General features: G+C 39.9%; 1 protein-coding gene across 2 annotated transcripts; it reads right to left on the reverse strand.

Moving 5' to 3' along the window:
- Window positions 1–349: 349 nt before the first annotated feature.
- On the reverse strand, window positions 350–27609 carry RTF1 (RTF1 homolog, Paf1/RNA polymerase II complex component). Of its 2 annotated transcripts, none has more exons than XM_064424673.1 (18): window positions 27414–27609; window positions 24709–24819; window positions 16241–16388; window positions 14568–14772; window positions 12385–12499; window positions 10700–10811; window positions 9746–9881; window positions 8965–9142; window positions 8001–8083; window positions 7576–7663; window positions 7384–7491; window positions 6782–6859; window positions 5422–5543; window positions 4986–5043; window positions 4322–4399; window positions 3181–3276; window positions 2785–2896; window positions 350–1159 (listed from the first exon to the last, which is right to left on the reverse strand). In XM_064424673.1, the coding sequence occupies exons 1-18, from the start codon at window positions 27489–27491 to the stop codon at window positions 1053–1055; spliced, it is 2013 nt and encodes a 670-aa protein (XP_064280743.1). In that variant the 5' UTR covers window positions 27492–27609; the 3' UTR covers window positions 350–1052. The 2 variants fall into 2 exon arrangements, with proteins under 2 accessions (XP_064280743.1, XP_064280744.1); XM_064424674.1 differs by lacking the exon at window positions 27414–27609 and adding an exon at window positions 27018–27036.
- Between the last annotated feature and the right edge of the window lie 36 nt (window positions 27610–27645).

The following is a 27645-nucleotide window of genomic DNA, read 5'->3' on the forward strand; positions in this document are numbered from 1 at the left end:
ATGTCCTTCCCCTTCCATAGAATGTAATTTTTTTAAAAAAAATTTGTTTATTGATAGAAGCCCCATTTAAATGGTTCAGAAAGCAAGAAACAAAGTAATCTGGAGTCCAGTGAAGACATGATAACTTAGCAAATATGTAATATTGAAGGCTTGGAGAAGAAACTAAAGCCCAACCAAATGAGCTCCCCAGGATCACCCCATAAAAAGCTACTTCACCCAGTTAGAGCTGTAGAGTCTGGATGTGCTATAGATGACAAGTCCCACATTAAGAGCTGTGTACCTCTTTCTCATGGGTTAAGTGTAATTAAAAAAGAGAACATGAAGTTAAATAGCTATATCAGCCAAGCCATTTTAGTAAGAAGAATCACATTTAATGAGTTTCTTTCTTGCAATTTCAGATGCTCAAGTACAGCTGGTAGAAATTCAAACAGCCGTAAAGAACTGTGACAGACGGATACAAATAGTACTGCAGCTTAAAAATGATAAAAAACACCTGAAAAAAAGTCACACAACCCTCCCAAAAAAATTTACACTTTGAACCTAGGCCAGTTTTTGAAGATTCCCTTCTCCAAAGCTAGGATGAAGGAGGAAGAAGAAGAGGGAGAAAGTGCAGATGACCTTCCAGCCACAAAGGTCTTGCGCCAATGTTTATTCACTGTGCCTGTGGTGGTATGCAAGGGGAGATCACCAAGTGCTGATTCTGTGACTGCCAAGAGATTCTTATGGAAATCCAGACCTCAGGCTAATACTGAACACAGAGTGGACCAACGAGCTGCATCAACAAAATAAAAACAAAACTCAAACTAAAAGAAATGGGAAAACCCCAAATAGCACAGATCCACATTTGTGAGGGGAGCAGAGGAAAGGGCAAGAAGGGAGGTCTATACAGTAAATAGTTGAATGGTTTATGTTACAGATGACTGGCAGTTTTAAAGAGTCTCTTCCCAGCTCCATTGCTGCTCCAACCCAGAAGGGAGAACTGAAAAGGGAGGAAGAAAAAGTAGGACATCATCATGGAGCATGCAGGATCAGAAGCAGCAGAGTGGGCATGCTCAAATAAGCCCCCGTCTCTTTTTGTAGTCCTCCAAGTTCAACGATCGCCGAGGGGCACCATCTTTTGCTGGAGGAGCCTTGGAGGTGATGGCCAGTGCCTTAGATTCTGTTGGGGAAAAGAAAAGAGTAAAGACACAACTACAGGCAAACTATATATTTTCACTTGTTGTTTTTGCTGACAACTTTACCACAAAATCATGTTTGGCCTCTCTTGGTTAGAACTTCAGTTAATAATACAGACAGTATTGGGGAGTTTATATTCATAGATGCAGCACATGCAATTTTAACTCTGTATGTTAATCCAGAGACAGACAGTAAGCTGAAAAAGTCAAACATTCTATCTACATCTACAACACACATTTTTATCAGTCTCCAGATTCTTCTGCTAAGCAAGGAGACTGCACAAAATAAGATGCCAAAATGGTGCTCTGTCTAAGGAAAACTGTATTCCTCATCCTTCTCTCTTCAGTGTCTTCCAGTGCCTAACCCTCATCTGCTTGCTAACTCTCAAATTCATAACTCTCACTGTTACACGAAGTCTCTTGTTCTTGAACTCCTGCCTCATTCCCTAGTCTTACATCCAGAATTTCCATCTCGACCTAGTTTGGAAAAACTTCTCCTGCTCTTGCTTCTTGACAAGATTTGTCTTTGTGCATTCTTACTAAACTATTGTCCTCCAAGAAACTGCAGATCTAATCCTTCAGGCAATGAAAGAAATACTAAACCTTGTGTGTCAAATTGCACTGGTATACTCCTCCCATGCTTCCCTACCACTGGAAAACAACTTTATAGAACACAAGAAAATAGCCTCAAGTTGTACTAGGGAGGTTTAGACTGGATATTAGGAGAAATTTCTGTACCAAAAGGGTTGTCAAGCATTGGAACAAGCTGCTCAGGGAAGTGGTTAAGTCACCATCCTTGGAGGTATTTAAAAGATGTGTAGCTGTGGCACATGGGAACCTGGTTTAGTGGTGATTTGTGAATGCTGAGTTAATGGTTGGACTTAATAATCTAGAGGGTCTTTTTCAATCAAAATGATCCTATGATACACAACTATTTTTGTCACACATCTCCTGCTGTCAAAATCAAGATAACAAGGAGGAAGAGCCAGCAAGTTTGTGTCTATTATCTTCACTCGCTGGTCAATGTTTTCGTTCCCCTAAAATTTAGCTTTAATACCATCTGCAATGTCTAAGTTAGAGAATAGCAGCTTGGTAAAGCAGCACATTCAAAATCAAGTTAAAATACCTTTTCCCTACAGTATGTGCATAGAGGACAGAACAGAACACACAGAACAGATGCACAGCTTATCTGTCATTGAAAGTTATTAGACAAATTAATAAAAGTAAGTATCAAGGTAGCTGCCAACACTTAAATACAACACCTGTCTTTTCCCCAAAGATTATGCAAGATTATTATAGATAATACAGACTGGAAGAGCATATCAAAACCCACTCATTTTCTCCTTCTCTCTCTAGGCTTCAAAACAACGCTATGGGGACATACAGACTTTTAGTCTAACACAATCTGGTTGTTCTTGTTTTCTCAATGGATGTCACTATTACACATCCCCTCCTCCTCAGTTCAAGATACTTGCCAAGATGGTAAACAGAGTCCTTACTCCCATTTTCAAAAGCCCACAAAAATTTTTGAAAAAATTATTCTGGAAGAAGTAAGTTCTATCAAAATGGGCTGGACAATCACATCCCCAAACTCAGATGGAACACCTACCTGAACTGGGAACCTGAAGATCAATCTTTACATCAAAGTCATGCACTTTGAAAAGATCTTCTGAGAGGTCACTAGCTGATTTAGAGTTCACATCTTTATCTTTTCCTTGACCCTGAAATGAAAACTACAGGTAAATCTCCAAACCTTATCTGGCCATACAAACAGAGAAAAAAATATTTTTTCCCCTCTTCTGTCATAAACATACCTAGCGTAGCCTGCATACTGCTAGAGCAACTTAAATTTCCTTTTCCAATAACCAAGAAATTATTGCTTTTTTATGATCAATCTCTATAGGATACCCTGTTCTAGAATTGAAGCATGCACACCTGCTATTACTCACAAGCTTCACAGAGCAAAAGGGCGAGGAATGTAACAGAGACCAAAATGGAAACTTACCTTATTTATGTCCTTTGGAGCATCTGGTAACACACCAGATCCATATTTTGCATTTAGCTGGGCAAGGATGGCAGCTTGGACAGCAGGATCTCTGGACTGCAAGGGAGAAATATTAGGCAAAAATAAAAAAAATACTGCATTTAAATTTGTAAAAGCTAGAACTACATTTTGTTAAAACAGTGCTCATATCCATGAATCTAAAATCATAAGAGACCGTATATGTGTTCACCCAACTTTCAGAATCTCAGAAGGCTACTGAAATCATCCTGACAGTATCTGACAATAACAAACTAAAAACCAACTTGAGAAAAAAAACCAGAAATACATTACAATACATTACTCTTAATGCTACTGTAATATGTATTTGCTTTCAGCTTACAGTTCTGCCTGAAAGAAATCTATAGAAGACTATTTTCTTTACCTAATAGTTCTCCAGCATAATAAAGCTACTCAGTTACAATTCTTTTCTAATAAAAATATTTCAGAAATATTTCATTCAAGCCCTGCAACAGAATTTCTCTTTTATTTCCTTGCTGGTTTGTGGAGACTGATGAAAGCCAATCTGAGCACTTGGTTTTTTAGGTACCTGCATCAGAACCACATACTCTTCCAAACCAGACCTCAACGAGGCCAGATTACTTAGAAGAAGGAGGTGATCACCTTGTCACTCATCATGGAGTAACATCATTACTCATTATATACAGAGGGACTGCAGGAGAAGGTTTTGCCACAGTATCACGAGGGAGGCTTGTGTTGAACTACTTCAGCTCAAAATGTTTGTTCTCCTCTCACCTTAAACTGATCGTTCAGGAAACTTTCAGCTAATTAAAAGTGAAACTCACATCTAAAGCAAACTGTCTTCGCAGAGCTAACTAGATCTAAATAATTTGACATAGATGAACTCACAACAGAAGTCTCGATCATGATTGCTTTTGCAGTACATACCCACATCACTTACGTCCTTCACACTTTGCATTAAAAAAGAAGAGGAACCAGGATCTCACTCAGCTGTATCTCACACTGGCATTCAGGGCATTAATAGCATATGGCACAGTTGGGAATTTTTGTTCCTACATTCTGCATTACATTGGTTTCTGTTTCTCAACAAATTGCCTCAACTGAACTTAAGTCTTACACTCACATTAGACACAATGGTGGGCTTGCACTGCCGCCTAGTAAAGGGGTCCATTTGTTGGTTTTTCATGCTGTGACTTTCAGCCTGGAGAAGAAATAGCACATGGTTTTGCAGAGTTTGCTACTTGTACACTTTTAAATCCTCCCACAGCCCCCCATCCATGCAATTACTCATCTGCTATGTACAATACCAACATCAGAGAAAAACCAGCAACAACATTACAGATTGGAAAGATTTTAATGCACCCATCGTCCTGTGCTTCACAAGACAAAACTGTCCTTATTGCATGCAACAACAGAAAATAGGCACACAACTCTCAGGACGGTTAATGCTTAAGCATTTGTTAACAAGCTTAACTCTTCCTTAATAAAAATACAACTATGAAGAAATGAATATCTCCTTCACTGTTTTATTATCTGAAGTCTCCTTTATGACGAGACTTCTTTTCTTTCCCATATAAAAAGCATTAAGTCACTCTTATAGTGACTAATCTGCTGATAATTGAATTGATGAAAATGGATAAAGCGATGTCCTTTCAAATCATTTCATTTGCCTATGTGAAAGATTTTACAGATAATTTAAAAAAAATTAGTGACTTTGCCATGCAATTATCCCTCTTTGCATCATCTCATCTCTACTTGTAGAAAAGTATTAATTCAGCACTATTTACCACAAGAGCCTTCTCAGACTCAACGATATTCCACTCTCTATTTCTCTGGTTGATGTAACTGCAGAATGAAACAAAAGGAGGGTGGGGGAAAGAAAAAGAAAGTGACTGTCATTTATCAGTCCCTACACAGCAAAACAGCTGAAGCTGAAAGCATTCTTGCAGCTTCATCCTGACCACAAATTACTCTTATTGCAATGCAACTTCCCCCTGGGGTACGTAGAAAAGAGTTTACATTTTTGACAGTTTTAACTGCATGACAGATACAAGAAAGTAAAGATAGACAAGCACTAATAGAGCCATTACAATACACATTAACACACTGTATAGGAAAAAAGAAACAAAATCCTGCAGTTAATTTGTTAATGCATTAGGTTCTTTTTTCTAAATATTGTTTGATACTATTTAAGAAAAAAAATTCCCAATATCTGCTTCTTACCTGATTGCAGAAATGTTTTTTGTTCGTTGACGATCCAGGGCCTCTGCTCTCTCTTCAAGTTCATTAAGCTGATCTTGAATCTGCTTGGCCTTATCTTGATCCCCCATATCCTCAGCCATAGCCTTTAACCAAACAGGAACTCATTAGGCACTACTCTCTACCCAGAATTACTCAGAGAGACAACAGATATATCTGTGAATCAGTCAGGAAACCCTATTCCAGTCGTGAATGTTCTTCCCTGCATGGTAAGAGTACAGCAATGAGCTACACTTTCCTCAGAGCTCAAGGCAAATCTGGGTTTCTTATTCTGAAGAACTCTGAAAAACCCTTGCACTAAGGAGGATGTAGGAACACCAGTCCAGCAGGCGGAGGACAGGTCAGTTAGATGACTTAAGTTACAAGTTTTATTAAAATTTAACATGCCCATTTAGCACATCAGGAAAAGAATTACTGCCGCAACTGCCAGCTGCCATTTATTTCAGGGAGCAGAGAGTCTCCTGAGGCACGACAACAGCTTATTGTGCCACCTGGTGACAACGAAAAGCAACTGCACTCCCTGTGACGGGAACATAATAATTTACATGTTCATGTGTAGTAAAATAGTGACCAGAAAAATACAGTTACACCAAGGAACCAAGAAATGTATATTAATACAAACTCTTGGGTTTTACTGTATATGAAAACTTTAATGTCTCGAGAAAGACAGACCAATTTTGGTTCTATTTGTGCAGTCCTATCTTCAGAGCTACTTAAGACTGCTCCTTTTCTTCACTTCTTGGCTTTGGCTTTTATGCAGTTAGGTCTACTTGTTCCAGGAAGTCTACAGGTAAAAACAGTTTGTGGCAAGTAAACCTTTCAGCCACTTCTTTTTTTTTCAATAGAAATTACCAGGCATAAAGTGACAATTCAGTTACCCCTGAGTAAAAAATGTAACACAACTTCTGTTTTTACTACCATAAAATAAGAAGAGGAAATCAACTTTCAAACATTATTACAAGGTACTCTAGAAACAAAACCAACCCAAAAAACAACAACAAAATGGACCCAAAAAATATCCAAAAAGAAAAAACAAAAAACTAAAAAAAAAAGGAAAAGTTTCTGAGGCAGACCAGGTTAAGACCTTGTTTAGCGGACACAAGAAGAGATAGCTGAAATTGCTGGCAATTGCCTCTAAAAAAAAAAAAAGAGTGCAATAGATGACTGGATTCTGAGTATTCTGATCCCAGCAATTAATTTGAGAACCACCTTCCAGCTGCACAGTTAAAGTTGAGCCTACTGATGACTACTGCCAATCCAGATGAATTTCATTCTTTGAAATCAAAGACTGCATTAAGCTTGCAGGCATCATCTCATCTCTCACCTTCTCCTTTAATAGCTGAGTTTTCTTCATGGCATAATTTGGAGGTGCTTTTCTGAACCTTTCCTTCTCTTTCACAATCTGTAAGATGCAGAGGAAGCAACATGAATTGCAAATATGAAATCTCTATTTCAGTACTTGGACATTAGAAGCAACAGATGAGTATCACCTAAGAAATTTATTTATTGCCACTGAATTTGACATATGCTCTGATGGTTCCATTTTTCAGTTTGTGCCTTTAGTAATGAGTTACAGCTCCATTCTCCTCATCACCTACAAAAGCCTGATGCTAATCACCTTTGGTCAGTACTAAGCAAGTACAGAACTGCAAAATCTGTGATAAACGCAACTACCATGATGCTGTCAAGTTTTTCAGAACTTGAAAACTAAGTTGCCATACTCAGGAGTTCAGAGATATGCAACACAAGTTCAAGAGGAGATAACAAGGCACCAAGTTACTCTATCATTTTAAGTAACTTCCTTTTGAGCCCTTTATTTCCTTCTTGGAAAGCAAATACCATGATCATTTTGCGTTGTAACTGCTACTGCATGAATTACTGCCACTATTAAGCACTGACACAGCTTCACTCTAATGCACCATTTACCTCTTCAATGTCCTGATCATTGAACTTGTAGTTGAGGGCTTCTTTGATGGACACTTCCTTCTTGTTTATTTCATCTAGTGTGGGTAGCTGCATCCCAGCAGAGAACATCTAAACACAAGACAGAGTTACTTTCCACTTAAAGCATGCATGTTAGAAGGCTGCTAAGAAGAAACTGAAGTCTAGCAAACTTACTGCTTCCTTCCACTTCATAAATTCACTTTCAGTAAATTCCTGATTTGAGACAAACTCCAAGCGAAACACACGTGAATCATTGCCATGCCTGCAACAAAAAAATGCAAAACATCCCCTTGTGATGGTGTAAAGTGGTGACATTGGATCTGTATGTGTAATCTGATTAAAGAAGTCCAAAAGTAAACAACCACATGTCAACATAATCATAATACCCTGTATGAAATTTTGTGGGTATTTTATAATTTCCACTATGCACAAGGAGGAAGAAAACCCCAAATAAACCCAACCCAAACATTCTAGCATTAAGTAGCATGACAAGGCTCAGTCTACTTTTCAGTTCTTGCCTCCAAATCCCAGACAGACCATTATTTGCTATGAAAAGGACACTGATTCATGAACTAAAGAGGATTCCCTTAGTATCTCACCGCAGCTGTAGGCCTTTGTTTGTCCGTGTGCCACCAAGCTGGTAAACCTTTGCAGTCTCTACTACACCAGTTATTTCAGCAACCTGTATCACAGAGTAAAATATATAAGAAGGATGCAAGAGAGGTTTAGGGGTTTTTTTTCACGTTCCTGGAATGTATCTGGCATATTCAAGCCTTTTCACTAGAAATAAAAAACCTTAATCTAGTTAACAATTCTAATCAGATCAAGGAAAGCAAGATTCTTCAGGTACTGAATGAGTTGCTTCATACATAATTTTTGAGTTAATAAATTATACCATCTGAATACCTGATGCAGTTTTTGTATCTTCTCAGCTCTGCCTTCCTGCCCGAATAATGTACACTCTGTAACCCTTCCTATTTCCTTCTCAAATAATGTTGGTTTGGGTTAACATAGGTTTCAAATGAAATACACTACTGCTGCTCAGATACTAAACACAACCCTTCTGGGGGCCTTTTTAAGGCTTTAGAGACTATTATTGTATCCTATGATTACAGCAATGAAACAGAAAAACAAAACTGTGCTCTCAATGCAGTCTCTTCTGAAGGCACAGGGGTGTACTAGAAACTTTGTACAAGAGTCAAGACCACACAATATCTTGAGAACAGTCCTAGAAATAAGGAATGAATCTTATTCATCCTTATTTAATTTAAGCAGAGTCTGGAACTCTAGTTTGCAATACAAATGATAAGACAGCATGAACCAAAACTGGAAGATCAGGCTTTTATAGTGCGCTCTCTCACTAAATTTATCTCCTCCCCTAGGTGGTCACACAGATTTATTTATTCTTAAACCAGTCTCCTCCACCTGTATGGCAGCAATTACATTTTCTGGCTATAAGCAATCTCTTTTTATCAGTCAGTCACCGGTACCTGAGACCTGATAAGCTATAAATATTTTGTTCCAGCACACAAAAAGAACTCAATGCCTCCCAGCTGAACTCACCCGGTAAACAGGTTTGCTGTTGTGATTGCCGATGCCAATGCGGACGAAGCAGCCGGTGACTGTCTTGGCAAAGAAGGGCATGTGACACCAGCGCTCCAGCTTGTGCCGCGACAACCGTACCCGGTTCAGCTCTTCAGGCAAGGACACTGGCTGGGACTTGGGAGGAATTTCTTCTTTCCTGATTTGGGAAAGGTGAGAGGGAATAAAAAATGTAGAGACATAATCAAAAACCAGAAAGAGGGTCCTGAGTAAGGGGCAGCATGAGCAGCTTACTTAATTTAAATTACCAGTACAAGGAATGATTCATCATGCACTAGTTGACTGCAGATGTGTGAATTTAGCATTGATGAGAAAGGCTTAACGTGAAATCCTACTTATTAAACATTGCCCCTGCTACCAGAAAGCAGAAGGACACACACCAAGGCAGTTGTAGACTAAGGCTTTAAGATAAGCCAGCACATATATCTGCTCAGATATATGCCAGTTCTGCAGCTGCTGAACTGCAGGACTAAACAAACCAGTACATAACAGTGTAATTTGGGCTAAACCTGACAGCAGGGAACTGAAGTTGCAAACCCATCCAAGGTAAAAAAGTCCCATGAACCATGATATAGTGCCAAGGACTCAAATCGGACCAATGCAATTGTGCCCAGAGGCAAAAACACTTTAGAGACACTGAACTGCCCCAATGAATCCTCTAAAACAGCATGTGTCTACCTAAAGTAGATCTCTATTTTTGAACATACTTACAAGTAATCATAGCCCAGTGTTTACTACTTACTCTTCCTCTTCATCAGAGGATGACGATCTGGATGAGCGATCACTTTTCTCACTAGACTTATCATCCTCCTCCTCCTCTTCATCATCAGAGTATACTTCACTAGTTTTTAATGGCTGTTTTTTTGCAAGCAATTCAGCTAGGTGAAGGACAAAGAACGAGGAAAAACTATAAATATTTTATAAAATGCTTCCCTGTAAGAGCTGAATCTTAATTGCTTTAAAAAAATCCAAGAGGCAGACAGGTATTAATTTTACACTAGATACAGGTGGCACATGTTCAAATCCATTAGTAAGCTGTGCACTTCATTGACTTCTCTCTTTGCATATATATGAAGTATTTAAAATCATCCTAAACCTCAGTTGTACTTAATTTCCGTCTCCCAACTTGACTGCACATAGTAAGTCAACGTGGGTGTAACAACTGGATATACAAGAAAAAAACTATTATGATCAGAAATCTCATTGTTATTTTATAATGAAAAATAAAAAAACCCCCTCATGTTTGGAGAGGATCACAATAAAATCCAGTAGAGTAAAAAAATGGTTGTGTCAACAGTCAGTGGTAAGATGGACAAGATGATGTGCCAGTGACAAAACAAGCAAATGTAGACAGGGTATCACAAGTACAATAGGGAGGAATTTGAATGATTCAGAGATTAAAAACCTGAATCCAAGTGACCAATTCAGACACATTAATTAAACCTAAGAGCCATTCTGCGATTAAAGTTCTGTTTTTAGGCCACACCAGGGAGGGGTAGGGGTGAGGAATACTCCATCAGTGGTAAATTGCCAAATATCATCCTAGGTGGTCATGTTGGGCAAAGACCAAGGAAAGCACAGACATGGAATTCATTCACTCCAAGGTGTAGGACTGTTGCATTAATTTGTAACAGGAAGTAGTGCTTTCAGAAAGCTGCAATAATGCCTCAAAAACTGTAGCAACATCCTTTCATACCTGTTCTGTTCTTCCTTTTCTCTCTTTCTGCTTTTAGCTCCTCCATTGCCTGAGATTTCTTGTCTAGCTTTTCATCCCGCTTTGATCTCCGCTCTTTGTTATGTGACATGACCTAAAAACATGTACAGAAAATCCCTCAACACCATAAATCCATAAGTTCAAAAGCATCAAAACAAAGATTTGTTTGCATACTTTGAAATTTTATCAAATAGAAATTACTAACTTACTCCTTTCTGAAAACAGTTTTTTTCAGTTCATTTTTTATGGAAGCTAGAGAGGGAAATCAATCTGGAGCATATTTCTTTATTCTGCTTCATATAAAAAATAATTAACATATTTATAGTTCAACATTTCTGCCACCAAGTCTTAGTCTCAAAATTCCTCCTTTAAGTTAAAAAAGGACTAGAGAAAAAAAACAGAAGTAATTCAGCAAATAACATGTAATGAGGAAAAACTGGATGAATAGTCTTCTCATTTGCTGCTTCTGCAAGGCCAAATCAAAGCACTAATTTTCATTTAGTAGGAAAGAAAAAAGTTATGTTAAAAAATACTTAATGCAGCAAAAGTTGCCTGTAAAATCTGCAAGATGGATCTGAATCTTAAATGTTTACAGTCCTCCTGTTTTTCCATTTCTAACAGGTCTATCTCTGTATAGAAAGCAGGCTCTAAAATAAGCATAAAAGAGAGTCATTTCAGCTAAGTTGAAGTAATTTCTGCAAGGCACTGTAAAAGAACTCTACATAAGATAATTTTACACATGCATATATGTATTTGCATGTACACTTTGTGTAATAAATGGACTATTAAAGTATACACACATGTACATATACGGAGTTGAGGGAGTGGGGAAATGTGATTAATTCCACTCAAAATGGGAAAACTCTCACCCAATTCGATTTTAGGTGTTAAACATCTGTTTCACTAGAAAATAACACAATGAATTGTAAGCTGAAGATGCCCTCTTCCACTGAACAAAACAACGGGCAACAAAAAGTGTAAACAACCAACTGGTTCTTAGATGGCTGAAGTTAGGCAAGATGAATCTCATCCTGCTCTGGGAGCCTAACTGCCCTGACTCTATGTAATGGCAGGACCTTCACTATTTGAAACCACAGTTCAGTAACAGAGGCCTGGCCTCAAAAACTAATGTTGTCCTCTTTTTACTGGAGGTAGAAAAACTATAGAACTATTTCTGCTCCTTCTGGCATTCAAGGTTTTCCTTGACATCCCTGCCAGAGGAAACTAAGCATCTTTGTCACTGTATGTATGTGTACACAAAATAATTAGTACAATAGCTCAGCAGTTCTTGGTCTGCTCTCTCAAACTTTTCAAGATGAGCATGTATGGAAAGTTTCAGACTGAACTACAGAAGTTTAGCTAAAGAAGTTTGATAAAAGGCTGCTTTCCTTTTCTCATGTGGAAGAGGTATCATGGCAAATGCAGACATAGTTGCAACTTTGTATTTTTCATTAAAGTCGTACCAGTGCACCCGTCAACAGGCCGAAGATGTTAATTTCCTTAAATGAACTGGAAAAACTGAAGATACCTTGAGCATATACATTAACTAAATTCTGATCTGCTTGCTACACTGTTTGACATTAAGGGAAAACATCAAGGGTAGAGAGGCCATATCTCCTTTTGCCAAGGGAAAAGGGCTTATTACCAAGAACAGTTTCATTTCCTACCTGGGATTCCTGGATCTGCGTGAGTTTTTTCTTCTCCTGCTCTTCCTCTTGCTTTTTCTTTTTCTCTTTCTTTTCTTTCTTTTTTGCTGTTTTTAGTTTTTTCTTGATTTCAAATCTAGTAGAAGTTATTGGAACAAAAAGAAAGTATGAAAGAATGCTCTCCTGAGAGAGCAAAGGATTGCTCAAACGCTATCGCAATTGCTGTTAGGCTGCAAGTAACACTTCAACTGCTTGTTGCTTGTCCCTTTTACATTATCCTGTCCCCTACTCCCATCCTCTCCCTTCCCCAAGAAAATACAGTGAAGAAAAGCTGATCACACCAAGTGCAGTCCTACTGAGAACTAACCTAAAGGGTTGATGAGACCATATAGAAATTACTATTCCACAGAAATATGCCCTTACTCCATCTTCCTCTTTGCCAATGGAGCGACCAATGCATGCTGCCTCCAACTCTAAAATCATATGGCTATTTCACATAATTTGAACCTAAACAGCTAAAGATTTTTTTTCTTTAAAGCCACTATCATGCTAAATTTTTCAAGCTTAAACTTCACCTTTCTACTGGCACTGATCTGTACGACTGCAAGATTTCAAGTCCTCCTTCAGCATCTGAATTCTCATTAGACTCTGTTTCTGCAGAAAAATTTAGGCACTTCATGAAATATATCACCCTGATGTCTTACTTTTAGCCACTGAAGTCAGAAGAGTAGTAATTTCAATGGAACAGACCCAAGACTGAGATTCCACTGCACCCTGGATTGGTCATTGCTTTAGTGAAGTGTGCATATGAACACACACAAGAAAAAAAAAATCTTCCAAAAACTGAAATTAAAAATGTGCTAGCCAAATGCACATTACACAGTCCATTCTTCTTCAGTCCTTTACACCTGGATTTTGTAGACAACAAACTGAAGTGTCAAATGAGCTCATTGCCCTTTATGCCTTTAACATGAAGCATGACACACAAGGCACAGGCATTATATCAGATGCAATGTCTGCTATAATCCAAATGAACTCACAGCATGATGTGCATACAAAGAGCTTTTGAAAGATTCAACTTATCATAAATGACTACCCCACCACCCCCTTAGTTCTAACTGCCAAGACTTTACACAGACAGCACAAATTCATTTAAAATTAAATCAGTAACTCAAGCTTTGACTATTTAGCTTGTTTGTATCAAGTATTCTCCAGCATTCATTCTAAAACAGAGACATTCAGCTACCATGAAATAGAGAGTAAAATTTGAAAGATATGATGTCCTACATAATCTAAAACCAAACTTACAATCATTTTGATCCCTTTGAGGAGAGCAGCAGACCACATAAAATTATGAATGTGGTGTTAAAATCAAGGCAGGCAGGCAGTGCTCTAGCTATGGCTTGGACAAACACAGTTTGGCAGTTGCTTGTATTGACATGATTTACTCAACAGATGTCAGTCCTCTAGGGAAATTGCTCAGCAAGTGAGAAAAGAGAAGGCACTAAAGAAGAAAGAAACTCAAGAAACCTTGTCCCATACATGCCAAATACTTTCAATTAAGACACATAGGAAATAAAATACCTTTACTATAAAGAAGCTGCCTGGACAGTGTAACAGCTACAGACAAACAAGAAAACTACAGTACATAAGGTAGAAATCCACAAAAGATTCCATGAAAAGAACATATCCAACACCACTCCTCATTATTTCAGTATCTCTACCTTCTATTAGGGCCCAAAGCAGATTCACACCCATATACAGGCAACCCTTACACTGATCTGTGCTTCACCACGGTTTTCTGAAAAATTGCAGAAACTTATGTACACCTTATGCTTTGTTTGCCTTTTTCCAAAGCATCAGCACATGACAGTTAATACAAAAAATATTAAGAAAAAGCAGGCCTTCTGACTGTCTGGCATCTAACCTATGGGGCAGTAACATAACTGCAAGGGTAGCTGATAGAATCGTGCATATTCAACAGCTGAGAAACTTTTAGATACTGTCACCTGCAAGAAAATGCAGAACTCCCGCTGTGTGCTTCTTGACTACTACAAGGACAGTTTAGTTACAAAAAATATACAATCAAGCTTAACTCACTTAACAGTGCTGAATGCTTGGACTTTAAACGAGAGAGCAGTCAGCATACTCCCTATGCAGCCTTTAAGAATCTGCTACCAAATATCAACAGATATAAAATTCACCTTCTCTTTAGCACTTCTCTCTTCTCTATCCGGTTAAACAGTTCCTGCTCTCTCTCCTTTTCCGTCATTTGTTCCAGTCGAGCTCGATCTTCCTCATCACCCATCAGGTCTTCTCCATAGCCATCATGGAATTCCTCATCTTCAGATGAAGAATCTGAATCTGAGCTAGATGAGGAGCTGTTGCTTTCTGAGTCAGAGACTTCTCCTAAATCAAAAATATAAGGTAGTGAGATTCAGCTGGGGCAAAGCCCAACCACTTCATTATAGTGTATTAGCAAGGGATAACATGAATTCATTTTATACTTATCTTCCACTATACCAAAAACATACATATAATGAAATTTAAGGCCAGCTTGAAATTGCCATAATATATGTATGCTAAAAAAATTATAAAATGAGTGGTACCACATTCGAATACAAACTGGGTTATAATTAAAATTTCTTAGTATAACAAACAAATTTAAAAGGCCTTTTAATAATGTGTTGCAGTCTTAAAGTTAGACTTCTATGCCTATATGCTTATGTCCCTGACAAGCTGCTTATACAGCTGTGAACTTGTGAGCACACACCTCAAACACCATGATCTACCACAACAGAATTGCACATTAACCACCTCATTATAGCAACCTGAAGGACCAAAATTAGTCATGTGAAGACTGCAACACTCTGAATTGCTACACCAGGAGATAAAGTTGAAAGCAATATCCTCAGGGCTGGCAATGCCCTGACACTATCCCAGCTAGACAGGGGTTTAGGGAACAGCCAACTCCCCTATAGTATTGGGTAATACCATCTTTAAACTTGATCCAAGTCCAGGTGCTTTGATTATCTCACCTAATTGACTAAACTATACTGAATTACGAAAGCAGGCCACCAGGATTCCTTCTTTCACTTCCATTCTGGCATTAGTATTTCTGGAAATTTCCAGGTTTGCAAGCTCACACTGTGCAAACCCATGATTTGTAAGCACTGGTATATACAGGTGCAATCACCCCATGCCTTTGTCTGTATCTGCTATGCTTGATACACTTAAAAGTGCAGGCTCCTTCATATACTTTTTTAAACTTCCTTTTTTAGTATCAACGGAAATTGCAAGTAAGCACCTGCAAACCTTCATGGACATGATGAAAACAGAAGACAGGAAGTTTACCCAGCATCGAAATGTATTCAATATTCATGTAAAAATTCTGGCAAAGTTATAGAATTATTTTTCTTCTTCTGTGTCAGTATAAATATGCAAGAATTCCAATTCAGAGCAAATGCATAAAATATAAGCTCCTATTTGCACCACAAATACTACGTACCTTTCCCTTTGTTATCACAAGAAGTTTGGGATGGGAAAATATGTCAATGAGAATCAAAAATGCTACCCACATGGGTAGATAGGACATGCTAGAAGGAAGCAAGGAATTTTCCAGGAGAAAGTCAAGCAATGAAATGTCATTCATTCTTCAGCTGAAATAGCATTTAGTTTGCAGTTGTAATGGAATGCTCATAGCAATGCTACACTGAATTACTTTAAGCCACAGCAAAAGTTACCCTGACTGTAAGTTACACAACTAAAAATCTTTAAAGAGGGTCTTCAACATCACCATGCAACATTTCTCTTCAGGGTGCACAACAGCTAAGTTCACTTGGAATCACTCTAAATAAGTGCACATGTATTATCTTACCCTCTTCAGGTGCCGAGCTCTCAGCTGAGCTGTCTTTATCCGAGCTGCCAGAAGAGGCAGCTTTGTTCATCTGTCTCTTCATGGCTCCTTTCTTCTCTGCCTTGCCCGCTTTTCCCTTTTTTTTGTTTTTAGAACCTCCAACAGTCCACTGCAAGGAAGGAACCAAGAAAGGGATTGTGAGACACAAATACCACTCTCTTCTCCCTTCTCTAGAACACTGGAGTAAAACCAGCTGAGAAATAGCCCAATACCTGACAGCAAAAAAAAAAATCATACAAGTGTAAAGAAGAGAAAAAAAAGAGAAGCCAACAGGAAACTTATCACATAAATGAGAGCCTTTTACAAGGTTTTTGGGAGTAGAGTGTTGTGTGGTTTGTTGAAGTTTTTTCTTTGAAAAAAACCCAAGTTTTAACAGTTGGTAGGCAACTGCTTTTAAAAGATAATGAACACTTCAAAGTTGGCAATATCTGCCAAGCAAGGAGGTATTGAAAATATTTCCCCAAGGAAACGATTTTTAAAAATGTGTCCAATGTGTTTGTAAAGATTAGCTTCAGTTTACTATTAAACAGAAGCAACTGATGTTTTTCCAGAACTAGTTTAACCAGGAGCAGATTTTACATTTCATAAAGGACAACAGTTATACATGACAGCCTTTTCAAAATCTTGGTTTTACCAAAAATACAGTGTCTGTATTTCTATGCAACAAGCTAACAGTGCACTCACAGATGCAGGTGGTTGCACTACCAACTATGCACATGAAGTAGAATCAAATGAGAATCACAGAAGTTAGGCAAAAAAAAGAAAAAATACAGTATCAAGTTCTAATTTTAATTTTCTTTTAAGATCATATTTTCAATTAACTTAGACCACAGTTTCCAAGTTCAGGACTTGCACTACCAGACATACACCAGGCATACAGCAGTTTTAAATCCCAAAGTCCCAGAAGAACTAGTATTTACCTTACAGTGTGATTTCTTAACAGAATTTTTACATTGCTCCAACTACCTGAGTAAAGCCAGAAGGGAATAGAAGCAATAAAGACTGCCCATGTATTACTTAAAGGCATTACAGTATTTTGTACTTCACCACCTCTTTCTGGAAATTCTCCACGCATGAGACCCTCAGGCTTTATATGTATACACACACACACACACAAATCCTCTTAATACCTGTATATTGTTCTCATCTTTCATGCACATCACCATCTGGTTGAATATGCAATCTTAAAAAAACAGTCATAATGCAAGTGAGCAAATACAACTGTGCATAACTGAGGTCTTGCACTGAAAACTAAGTGGAAAAAAACCATCTTAGACTTGACCTCAAACACATATAAACTTCAGGCTTCTTACCCAGTCACTCTGTCCTGGGGGATGAATCAAGTCTATCTTTGCAGATACTCATCATTCCATCAAATTTAATAAATTGTTCTGCCTGCTACAACACCATCTTCAGAGAACCCTGGTGTTGAATTACTCTAGATGAAACTCAAGCAAGTAGTTATAAGCCACTACCTAATCTAACGATACCTGAACAAATACCTTCAGAATTTCCCAGGTTTTGATTACTCTCACACCCAACCTTGTACTTTCCATATTACCAAATGCTTCATCAAGTACTTCAGGCACCATCAGAGTATTCAAGTCTCTTTCAAGGCAAAAGCTGGTTTTGTTTTTTCCTGAAGTAAAAGTACAGTGGTGAGCCTTGCAATTCATACTATTCAGGTACCCCAGTCTGTTATGGTCTGTAGGGCAGGTGAGAAGCTGCACAGAAAGCTTCTGCCTTTATACCAGCCTGAGCTTGTACTGAAGTTTTTATTGGCTTCAGCATTAAAGTTTTACTTGTTCAGTGTTACAATATTGCTGTATGGCATTATTTCTGGGTACTACGCTCATATAAATCAGTAAAGAACAAGCTTGGATTTTGTCTAAATCTAGTCAAATCTCAGCATTAGGGAATCATCTCCCAGGTGAACAGCAAAGTGTATTTTTGCTTTTTGCTCAAACCCATACCAGCATACCAGTGAAGACACAACAGCAAGAAAAGTGAAACTCAGTGTTTAGCAGTGATGCAGAGGCGCCTCCCTCCCAGAGCTCTGCCATTTCTTTTCAGTGTTCTGATGCTGAATTATACCTCATGTCAGCATGCTGCACAGCAAGGAAGCAGCACACAGAAAGCCACAGTAGACAGCACAGTTATATCAAGACCTTGAGAGGTCATGCTGAGATGAAAGAAGCTAAGATCAGATAAAAACCAGCAGGACTCCAGTGAATAAAATGTTTAATAGCTGTACATACATGTGTTACATATCACTGTTTTCAGCTTTTAACTCACTAGTAGAATTGTGGAGAAAACCTGTGACCAGGAAGATAGGACTCAAAAGAAACCTATATGACAAACACTTGGAAAAAAAAAAAAAAAAAACAAACCAGAAAAAAACACCCCCAAACCAACAACAACAAAAAATCCCACAAAGAAATACCAAACAAAAAAATCCCCACCCAAACAACAAAAATCCCAAACTCACACAAACAAACAACAACGACAAAAAAAGACCCAAAAAACCCCAAAGCAAAAACAAACAAACAAAAAACCAACCACAAACAAGAAAACCACACCACCAAAACCAAAAACCACCCAAAGAAACCAACACAGGACAAGGTAATTAAAAAATCTGCTCTCTCATCTAGGAAAGTGTGCTTTGGTTTCTATTTCACCCTGGAGATAACACTTCATCTCACTTTTGTTCATTCAAGTGACCTCTAAGTCCATCCTCCAATTTCAGTACTGTCACAAAGCCAAATTCTTACCCAACTCAGTTGCTTCTAGGCTTATTCAGTTACCTCAATCTCTCATGAATGCCTGGTTATTCCCAGAACAACTACACGATAAGACAAGAGTTAGGACAAATCTTGGACCACTCAAAACAAGGACACAGCACAAGACTCCAAGGCTCACAAATTGCTCTGCATCTGGATGCTGCTGCAGTTGTCATTTGGACACTCAATGACCTATCTGCACTGCTCAGAGAGAGTGGCCAATACAAATTTCTTCTTGCAACAGAAGAGGACACAACAGCTTAGCTGGTCTAGGAGGGAGAGGAAAGGAAATACTGGAAAACCAAAGTCTTGAGTCTCTTCCTCATGCTCCAGCACACCAGCAGAAATCAAAAATGCAACATGTTCACATGCAACATCTAGTAAAAATGCACTTACTTATAGTCAGAAAGAAACATTTCTTTGCTCTTTTTTCCTTATTCCAAACAACAATCACTTTCCAAAATCTGTCCTCTACTGCAGTTTCTGCAGGTCCCCTCTTCCACGCTGCAGTCAGGCAGCCCCAGGCAATGCCTCTCACATGCCTCCCATGGCTGTCCAGCCTCCAGGGAACAGCCCCTCCATTCACCGCTGCCTCCTCGGCCACCATCTGGAACCCTCCATGGTTCCAGACACAGCAAGTTCATAAACCCGTGCACAAGTGTACTGCAACGTGGCTTTCTGCTCATTGTTTAGCACTACCAAACAACAGAGCTTTATGGCTCTCTCACAAGAAGTAGCCAGAAGAGCCTTTTGAAATTTCCTCTTGCTGCCGAAGTTCACAGTGCTAATAGCTTGCATTTTCCTCCAAGAAACAGCTGGACATCATGATCCTAAAGGTCCTTGTCAATTTAAATAATTCTTTGATTCTTAGAAGCCCAAATTAAGCCACAGTAACCAGAATGGACTTAGGAAAAAAAGAAGCCCAACTCACCACATAAGAAATTACCTAGATTTATAAGTCAGCTTCTAAAAAAACAACTATACAAAGTGATTTAAGAAAATAATTTATAGCTCAGCAAATGTGGAACATATTTCCAGCAGGGAGATGAAATGAGATTGTGGAGAAGAAAAAAGAAAAAACCCTATACCTGAAGTGAGCTTAGACTGCAGAATTGTTTTACAGCTCAGGTAGTTACTGTTTCCTTCTATTCAATAGTTCTGTTTCCTTCTACACAGTACTTAAATGCATTGCACACTGAGATTTTAATTTGCAAATAGGTGTTCTCCCAGCTTTTTTTTAACCCCCAAGCCAGAGATGCACAAGTATGGCTGCCAGCCTCTCTTCCATATCATTCCCTCCTGCCACACTCAATGACTTTATAAGTAAAATGCAAACTACAAGCCACAAGAGAAAAGCAAAATAGGTCCCTTACCAATGTGCTCCTTTCCAAGGCCAGATGAACTTCAGTTGTCCTGTTGTCATTGCATTTAAGTGCACCAAGCTAGGTAACATCAGCTCAGCTTACAAACTTTCATGCATTCATACAGGAAAAAATAAGTCCACCAGGCAAGCCATGAAACTACAGTTTCAGCCTCTCTGAACTCAACAGCACGAAGCACAGATATGAAAATAAGGCAGTAATTACTGTCTTCAGGCTTTCTCAAAGCTTGGAAAACTCTACAGACAGCACTCCAAGAGCTTCAAGGAGAAAAATGCTCTCTATCATTACTTTTAAAACAAAATAGTAAATAAAAAGCCCCTGTTATTTATCCTGGCTTTCAGGATCTACATCTGTCATTTGAACACCTCAAACACTTTCATGATGACAACAGCCTAGCAATCAGAAAATTTCAATAACTATTTTAGACACAGAGAGGAAACTCTAGGTACGAATACCAAAATGGAAATAAGCAAATAAAGAAAACACCTTTGGAAGCCACAGAAGAGGCTTTCCCAGGAACTACCTGAAGAAGGCTTCATGGGCCAGAGTATCACCAGACACCTGATCTACTTTTTTCATTCAAGTACAGCTCCAAGAAGCTCCCAGAAATCAAATCCCAAAAAGTTATCCCATGCTAGTTTGCAATTTTAAGAAGTTACTTACAGACTAAATGTTATACCAATTTTGTCCACAGCTTATTCACATTACTCCTTTGGACCTGCCAGCCTTCGTATGATTTGCTTGTGCTATTCAGATTTGCACTTATTTGGAGAGGAGGAAGTAACACCACCTCTCTTACTTGAGAAAAGCTTTACTATTGCACCCATTAATGGCTGAATGAAACTGCCTCCAGGAAAAGTCAAAGTTACAAAGCACACAGTCTATAAGCTGTGCATAAGAAGATTAAAGCATGGCCTGCTTCAAATTTCCTAAGCTTGAAAAAAATGTGTGGCAAAGGCCTCATAGGACTGGAGAACCCACTCATTTTTGAAGGTTTAATAAAGCAGTATTATAAAATAAAAGAGCACAGGAAAAGACAACATTCAGTACTGTAATTTCTACAAACCCACAAAAAGACATCCCCAAAACAGAAAGAACACATGCGGTGTTCTGTTCATCTGTGCTTTGCTGGAGTGCCCTAACTGAAGTGCAGTAAGGAGATGCAAAGAGGCATAAAACCCTTTAGGCTGTTACTTGAAACTAATCTCCTCACTAGCTGCATGACTACTGCTCACCTCCTTCTCTGTCCCATAGCTCTTGACAAGATCTTCAGCTATACAGCTCCCTAACAACTTAGTACATTTGTAAAAAAAGGTATAAAGACATAATCCTCACTAAACTCCACAATAGTACTAAGCACTCATTATGGAAGTTTTCTAGTTCTGGAAGGATATTCTGTCTTTATCCTGTAGGTGTTGAAAGGCAGAACTGAACCCTTCCTGACATTAGAATGAGTGTAATTTTCAAGAGAAACAAACAGGAGCTCCTGTAGCATTGTGGCTTTCTGTCTAATCAACACGAATGTCTGTGAAGTTGTTGCAGAAGTCATCCACTCTTCTCACACAATAGAATGAATTATCTTACTGTAAGCAAAGATGTTTAAAAGGAAAAGCAAGAGCCCAGGATTAACCTACTGCAACTGAGGAACATCATCCACCTAATGTCCTCAAACAGTAACAAGAACACTTTGTGAACACACAAACCTCTGGCATGGTAGCCCCAGCAGTAACCTGGCTAGCACCAAACTGGTTACATGCAGAAAGCTACCAGTTTGACATGGTGAGCTCTTGAGCAGACATGGTCACACACCAGATAAAGGAGCCATCTGTGTCCAGATTAGTGCATCTCTTTGCAAAGGTAGCTCTCCTCATTGCAAAGCCCCGCAGTCATTGAATGCGCAGTCATCTCTCTCTGAACAAAAGACTACAGTAATTCAGTGAAGAATGGTCCACAGCCCCACCAGAAGACATTTCAGAGCATCCCTCCTATTTCATTGCTTGCAACTCACTTTCAGTCTGGTGGCTAGGAAATTTGATTCAGACCACAGAGGTGGTTACAGAAGTGTTACAGAACTCAGCATCAGCGTGAGAAGCACATTCTCACTGATACACATAAATGTAACATTAAAGATGTAGTGACATCCCTTGGGCACTATTGTATAGATGCAGCATGATTTGTACCTGCTGTTATTCAGTAATTCCAAAATGTTTTTCTCTCCCCTATGTCCCACAATTTTTTCTCCCTCTAAAAGAAAGCAGCATGCTGCATTACGCTCTGCAATAGATTTAGGCTTCTTTCCTGTACATGCAACATAGTGCCAATCTTGGAACATTTAGTGCTTTCCAGGAATCACAAAGGACATGCACACTGAAAAGCCTCTGTGGAAACACATGGGTATGATTAGGCACATTTGTCCAGGGCAACAATTTCCATGCTTTTGCCTCAAGGTCTCCACCTTGCAGGAAGTCCAGTAATACAAATTCAACTTTTAGACCCCCTCCCCCCCATTCTAATTCCCAAGGCTGAACAAACTTCAAACCAACCACAAGAATACTTATTAAACCCTGAGTTATTCAGCAGGACTAGTGTAGTCAAGCCCAGGGACACACAGAACGGAATGACTGGCAGAAGCAGAACTGTTGTAAGCCAGCCGCTCATCCTGCTGTGACAAGCAGCAGTTCAGAATGCATATTTCAGGCACAGGAATAGAAGCAAGTGTCCTAATTACCTCTTCTCTAAATCTTTTTCTTCTTGCTGCATGGAGGTCAGAAAGAACATAGTATCAATTTGAAAGGAGACACAGATTAGAAAGAGTATCAAACACACTAGGCGCAACAGTAGCACTGCTGATCGAAAAGGTCTGTGCAAATTTGTGAAGAGGTACTGTCACATTCCGCACGTAATAAAAAGGTAGAGCTTACTTATTAGACAAGTTAAAATTCTGACAGCTTTCAGAGATAAACACAGAATGGAAAGCTTTATCATCCACATGCTCTCCACACCCAAGTCTACTTTTTCCAGACAAGCTTGTCTCCACATAACTTAGAATAAATAAACTGTGAGCCAGCAGATCTGAACACACACCGTGACAGACTAAGTAGTTCCCCAATAAGAAACCTATTATATCTAGGTTGTTCACAATTTTGTCCGTCTCTATGCCTCAAATGTATATTAGACAGACAAGAAGCAGGCTTTTTAAGAAAATGATTGATTTGGAACAGAGTTCCGAGCATATTTATTTTAAAAATGCCTCAGAAAGAAAATTAAACTGTATATTCTTCACACTTATTGCAAGAACTCTGCTACACTAGCAAATGTTTTATAGTTTATCACTGGCCTACCCTGTTAGTCTGCAAGTTGCCACAATGGATAATCTGTACTGTTACTTTAGAAGAAAAAAAAAATACAAAAACCCACACCAAACACCTCCCTGTCAAATATTTAAGAATAGGTGGAATAAATGACCTCACTGCAATTTGCAGAAAGTGTGCAAAAATATTTGTAAGCTTTCCAGAAATTGCTTTTACTCAAATACCTGTATGACATTTGTCAGTGCCTGTTTTAATAGTTTTTTTCATTTTCTTTTCTAGATGCACAGGCTTTTAACCAGCTCTAGACTGTAGTACCAAGAACAGATACTAAAAACAGAACCAGCAGATAAGCACTGTTATACAAGAAATGGAGAAACCTTAGAACAAAGTCATGCTAAACTCTTTCTTGCCTCTTTCTTCAAAGATGTAAATCAAAACACACCCTGTTGCATATCCAAATGGCTAGACAGCTAATTCACAGCACCGTTCTTGGAGAATAAAAGTAGCTAAGTAGAACAATTTTACTACCTGTAAAATAGTACTATCTGCCTTGATCCTTGTCTTAGGAAGAAAGCTCCACTCAAAAGGTGAAAATCTTGCTCCCTGAATTCACAGTCCAGCTTTAGCAGCTTCACTGCTACTTCAGCAGTAAGCACGACACAGGACAAACACTAGTTTAAAGCAGACAGCTCACCACACCATATGAACATGGGATTAAACTGGTAGTCATCTTTTCTATATACAGACTATTTTGTATACAATTAGAATTCAAACATATTCATTAAAAAAAACAAAACTCTCTGGCCTTAATGGGTCTCCATCAGTCTCCATCACTGATAGCCAGTCCCATCTTATGAAGTCAGCAGGCTAAATATACTGTATGATAAATACACTTTCACTGCTTAGGTATGATCAGGCAACCCACAGCAATGTCACTGATAACATGATAAAGTCACCTCATCGTCACTGTCTGATGTCTCAGAGTCTGAAGATGCTGTAGGTTTGCTCACAGGTGGTTCCTTTTCTTCAGAGTCGCTGCGTTTCCGTTTGGCCAATGACAGGAGCTCCTGGTGTAAAACACACACAATTATTTCAAAGTGCCGTAATTGGTTTTAACAATCCAGGTCAGTGCACATACAGGCTCTCTGCAATAGCTGAGCACATCTCAGTAGCACGATTATTGCCACCTGCTAGGAACAAGTCTACTTATGTTTCATAAATATACATGTGCACACACAATTTTAATACTGGATGCTACAAAAGGATTTTAAGGATAACAAATTATAAAAGGTAACTATTAGTACCATTACTTTCTTGGCATAAACAACTTAAGACAAATTACTTTCAGAGTCATGTCCAGATTTGTCTTATTTGGATTGGGTAATAATTCAAAACCACCCTAACTACACCATGAAGCACCAGCCCTAAAAAGCCAAATACCAGTAGATAGCAGCTTCTTCTCCTAAACAACAGATATGTTTGCAATTATACAACTTAAAGGGGAAATGCTTTAGGCATCCCTTTTACATCATGGTTGGTAATATTTAGTTAAATTCCTTTTCACTGCTGGTACATGCCCCAGAATGCACTTAAAGCTTAGGAGAGGCACAGAGCAGGTATCAAGCTCAAAGTCTGTGAAACTTAGTAGAGCTGCTCTGCTCAAAAGGAAACACTTTCACAGGCAACACACATCCACACAAAGAACTACATGGCTCTCAAATACTCTCATCCTCTGCTGTTCATCACTTTCCAGGTGACACAAGCAGTAGCACAAACCAAACATTTTTGAAGCTGTGTTACTGTCTTTGCAGTCCGGGACACAGAATCTATTCTCAGAAACATCACTCTGGGGCTAATTAGTCTTAGCTGTGTGTAGAAATACAGCCACACCAACTTCTGCAGTCTTGGGAAGTTGATGCTGGATTGGTTTCCATTAGTTTCATAACTGGAAGATTATCTCAACAAATTGATTCCAATTTACTACCTCAAATGAGAACATAAACACTGCAGAAACTGATGGTCTGCCTACTAACCAATAAAGAAACTTTTCATTAGTTCATTAGTATTGGCATTTTACCAAACGTTCTCTAAAGAAGCCCTGCAACATCAACATAGCACATTTGTACAACCAGAAGATCTATGGAAGCTCCTGAAGAAGCTTCAGTAGTGCCTCTCTTCGGGGAAACTGTTGAAGAGAAGCACCACATTAAAGCCATATTCTTTTTTTTTCTTTCTACACTCGTTCTCTATTTTCCAAGACACTATATTTAAAAGGCTGCTAGCCATTTGATTCGACAAGCCCAGATTGCCACAAGAAGCTGTCAAACATTTAATCGGTATTTAACATTTAAGTCAGTATTCTCTCATCTCCAAAACATGGCTTCCCTGCCACCTGATCATCATCTTTGCACACACACCTCCCCGCTGTCACAGTTACTACAACAGCTCAGTGGAGGGGGAAGCACCTACTGCTCAGGTAGAGCTGCAGATGCCTGCTGCCAGTGAGGGATGGAACAGATGCAGAAGCACGTGGTTACTCCTGCCAACATCACTCCGATTGTCTGACTATGCTAGAGCTAGTCCAGCTCCCATTTTCAAGTTCTAAACTCTCAAACTCATACACTAGCAGCAAGATGTTGGCAGTGCTAAGGACTCTAGAGCTATGCAAGATCAACCACATCAGCTCCAGTGTATTTGCTTTAACAGGGGATCTGATCTGATCTTTCTGAAGCCCCAATCTGCAAAGGTATTTTTGTGTGTTTGGGAAGGCTTTTTATTGCAACATAGCAACAGCTTCTACATTAAAAACTCTGAAAGTCCAACAGATAAATTACATCAGACATGTCGGCTTGAGCATATTCAACCCACCAAACTTCTCCCCGGAGCAAGCACTGCCCTACAAGCTGCAACAGACTTCACCTATAATGTCTTTATTTGCCACTGGAATCACACCATCAATACCTGCTGCACCAAAAGGTGAATCTTTGAAAGCAGCCTGCTCCACAGGGGGAGACATCCCTTTTGCAACCCTGACACGCTTGAACTCACAGCAGACATCGCACTTACAACCCCGGGACATGCTCTGATGACAAATAAATAAACACCAGCCCTTCTTACATCTACAGGCTGGTTTCCCACCAACAGAGCGCCCCAGCACAGTCACCGAGATTGAGAGGGTCGCATTAAACACACACGCATTAACACTCCGGGAGCCTGCCCGCCCCGAGGAGAGGCAGGGACCTAACACGCTGCTCTCCCGGCGTACCAAAGTAGCGTGGAAAAGTTGCCCAGCCCTTTGGGCCTCTTTCCCCACTACTCGAGGTGAGGAGACCGCTGGCAGCCGGGCCCCGCTAACCCCTCCTCAGGGCCAGACCGCCCGGAGCATCGCCCCGGAGCATCCACCGCCCCTCCGTCCCGCCGGCGCCGAGCACGGGGCCCGCTGCAAAGAGCCCCCGCCAAGGCGGGCCTCCTGCCAGGGGCGGGCCGGGACCCGCCGCGGGGACGCGGGCTCTCCCCACGGCGGCCGCGGGGCCCCATCGGGCCGAGGAGGGCGAGAGCGGCGCGGGACCAGCGGGCGGGAGCGAGGGAGGGATGGCGGCGCCGAGCCTCGCGCGGGCCGGCGATCCCAGGCCCCGCGTTCGGGCCGGGCCTGCCCGCGCACCTGGTCCAGGTTCTCCTCGCTGCCGCTGTCCTCGGTGTCGGAGTCGATAAGGACACGGCCTTTCCGCTTCTTCACCATGGCGGAGCCGGCGGTGCCCCCTCCCCGCCCCGGCGGCGGCGGCGGCGGCGGCGCTCGCACGGCCCGGCCCGGCCTGACCCGCGCCGCCCGCCCGCCCGCCCGACACAAAGGGCACCGCGCATGCGCGGCGCGTGGGGCGGGGCGAGGGCGGAGC

The sequence above is a fragment of the Passer domesticus genome, chromosome 6, assembly GCF_036417665.1.
Source record: "Passer domesticus isolate bPasDom1 chromosome 6, bPasDom1.hap1, whole genome shotgun sequence".
In the NCBI taxonomy this organism is placed as follows: domain Eukaryota; kingdom Metazoa; phylum Chordata; class Aves; order Passeriformes; family Passeridae; genus Passer; species Passer domesticus.

What these genes read in the sequence shown, in the direction of transcription:
- RTF1 (XM_064424673.1), bottom strand. Translation starts at nt 27,491, where the DNA reads ATGGTGAAGAAGCGGAAAGGCCGTGTCCTTATCGACTCCGACACCGAG. An exon ending in AACAAAGGCCTACAGCTGCG is followed by an intron (nt 7,664 to 8,000) that starts GTGAGATACTAA and finishes TTTTTGTTGCAG; the next exon opens with GCATGGCAATGATTCACGTG. An exon ending in TCTTCAGGTTCCCAGTTCAG is followed by an intron (nt 1,160 to 2,784) that starts GTAGGTGTTCCA and finishes TTTCCCCAACAG; the next exon opens with AATCTAAGGCACTGGCCATC.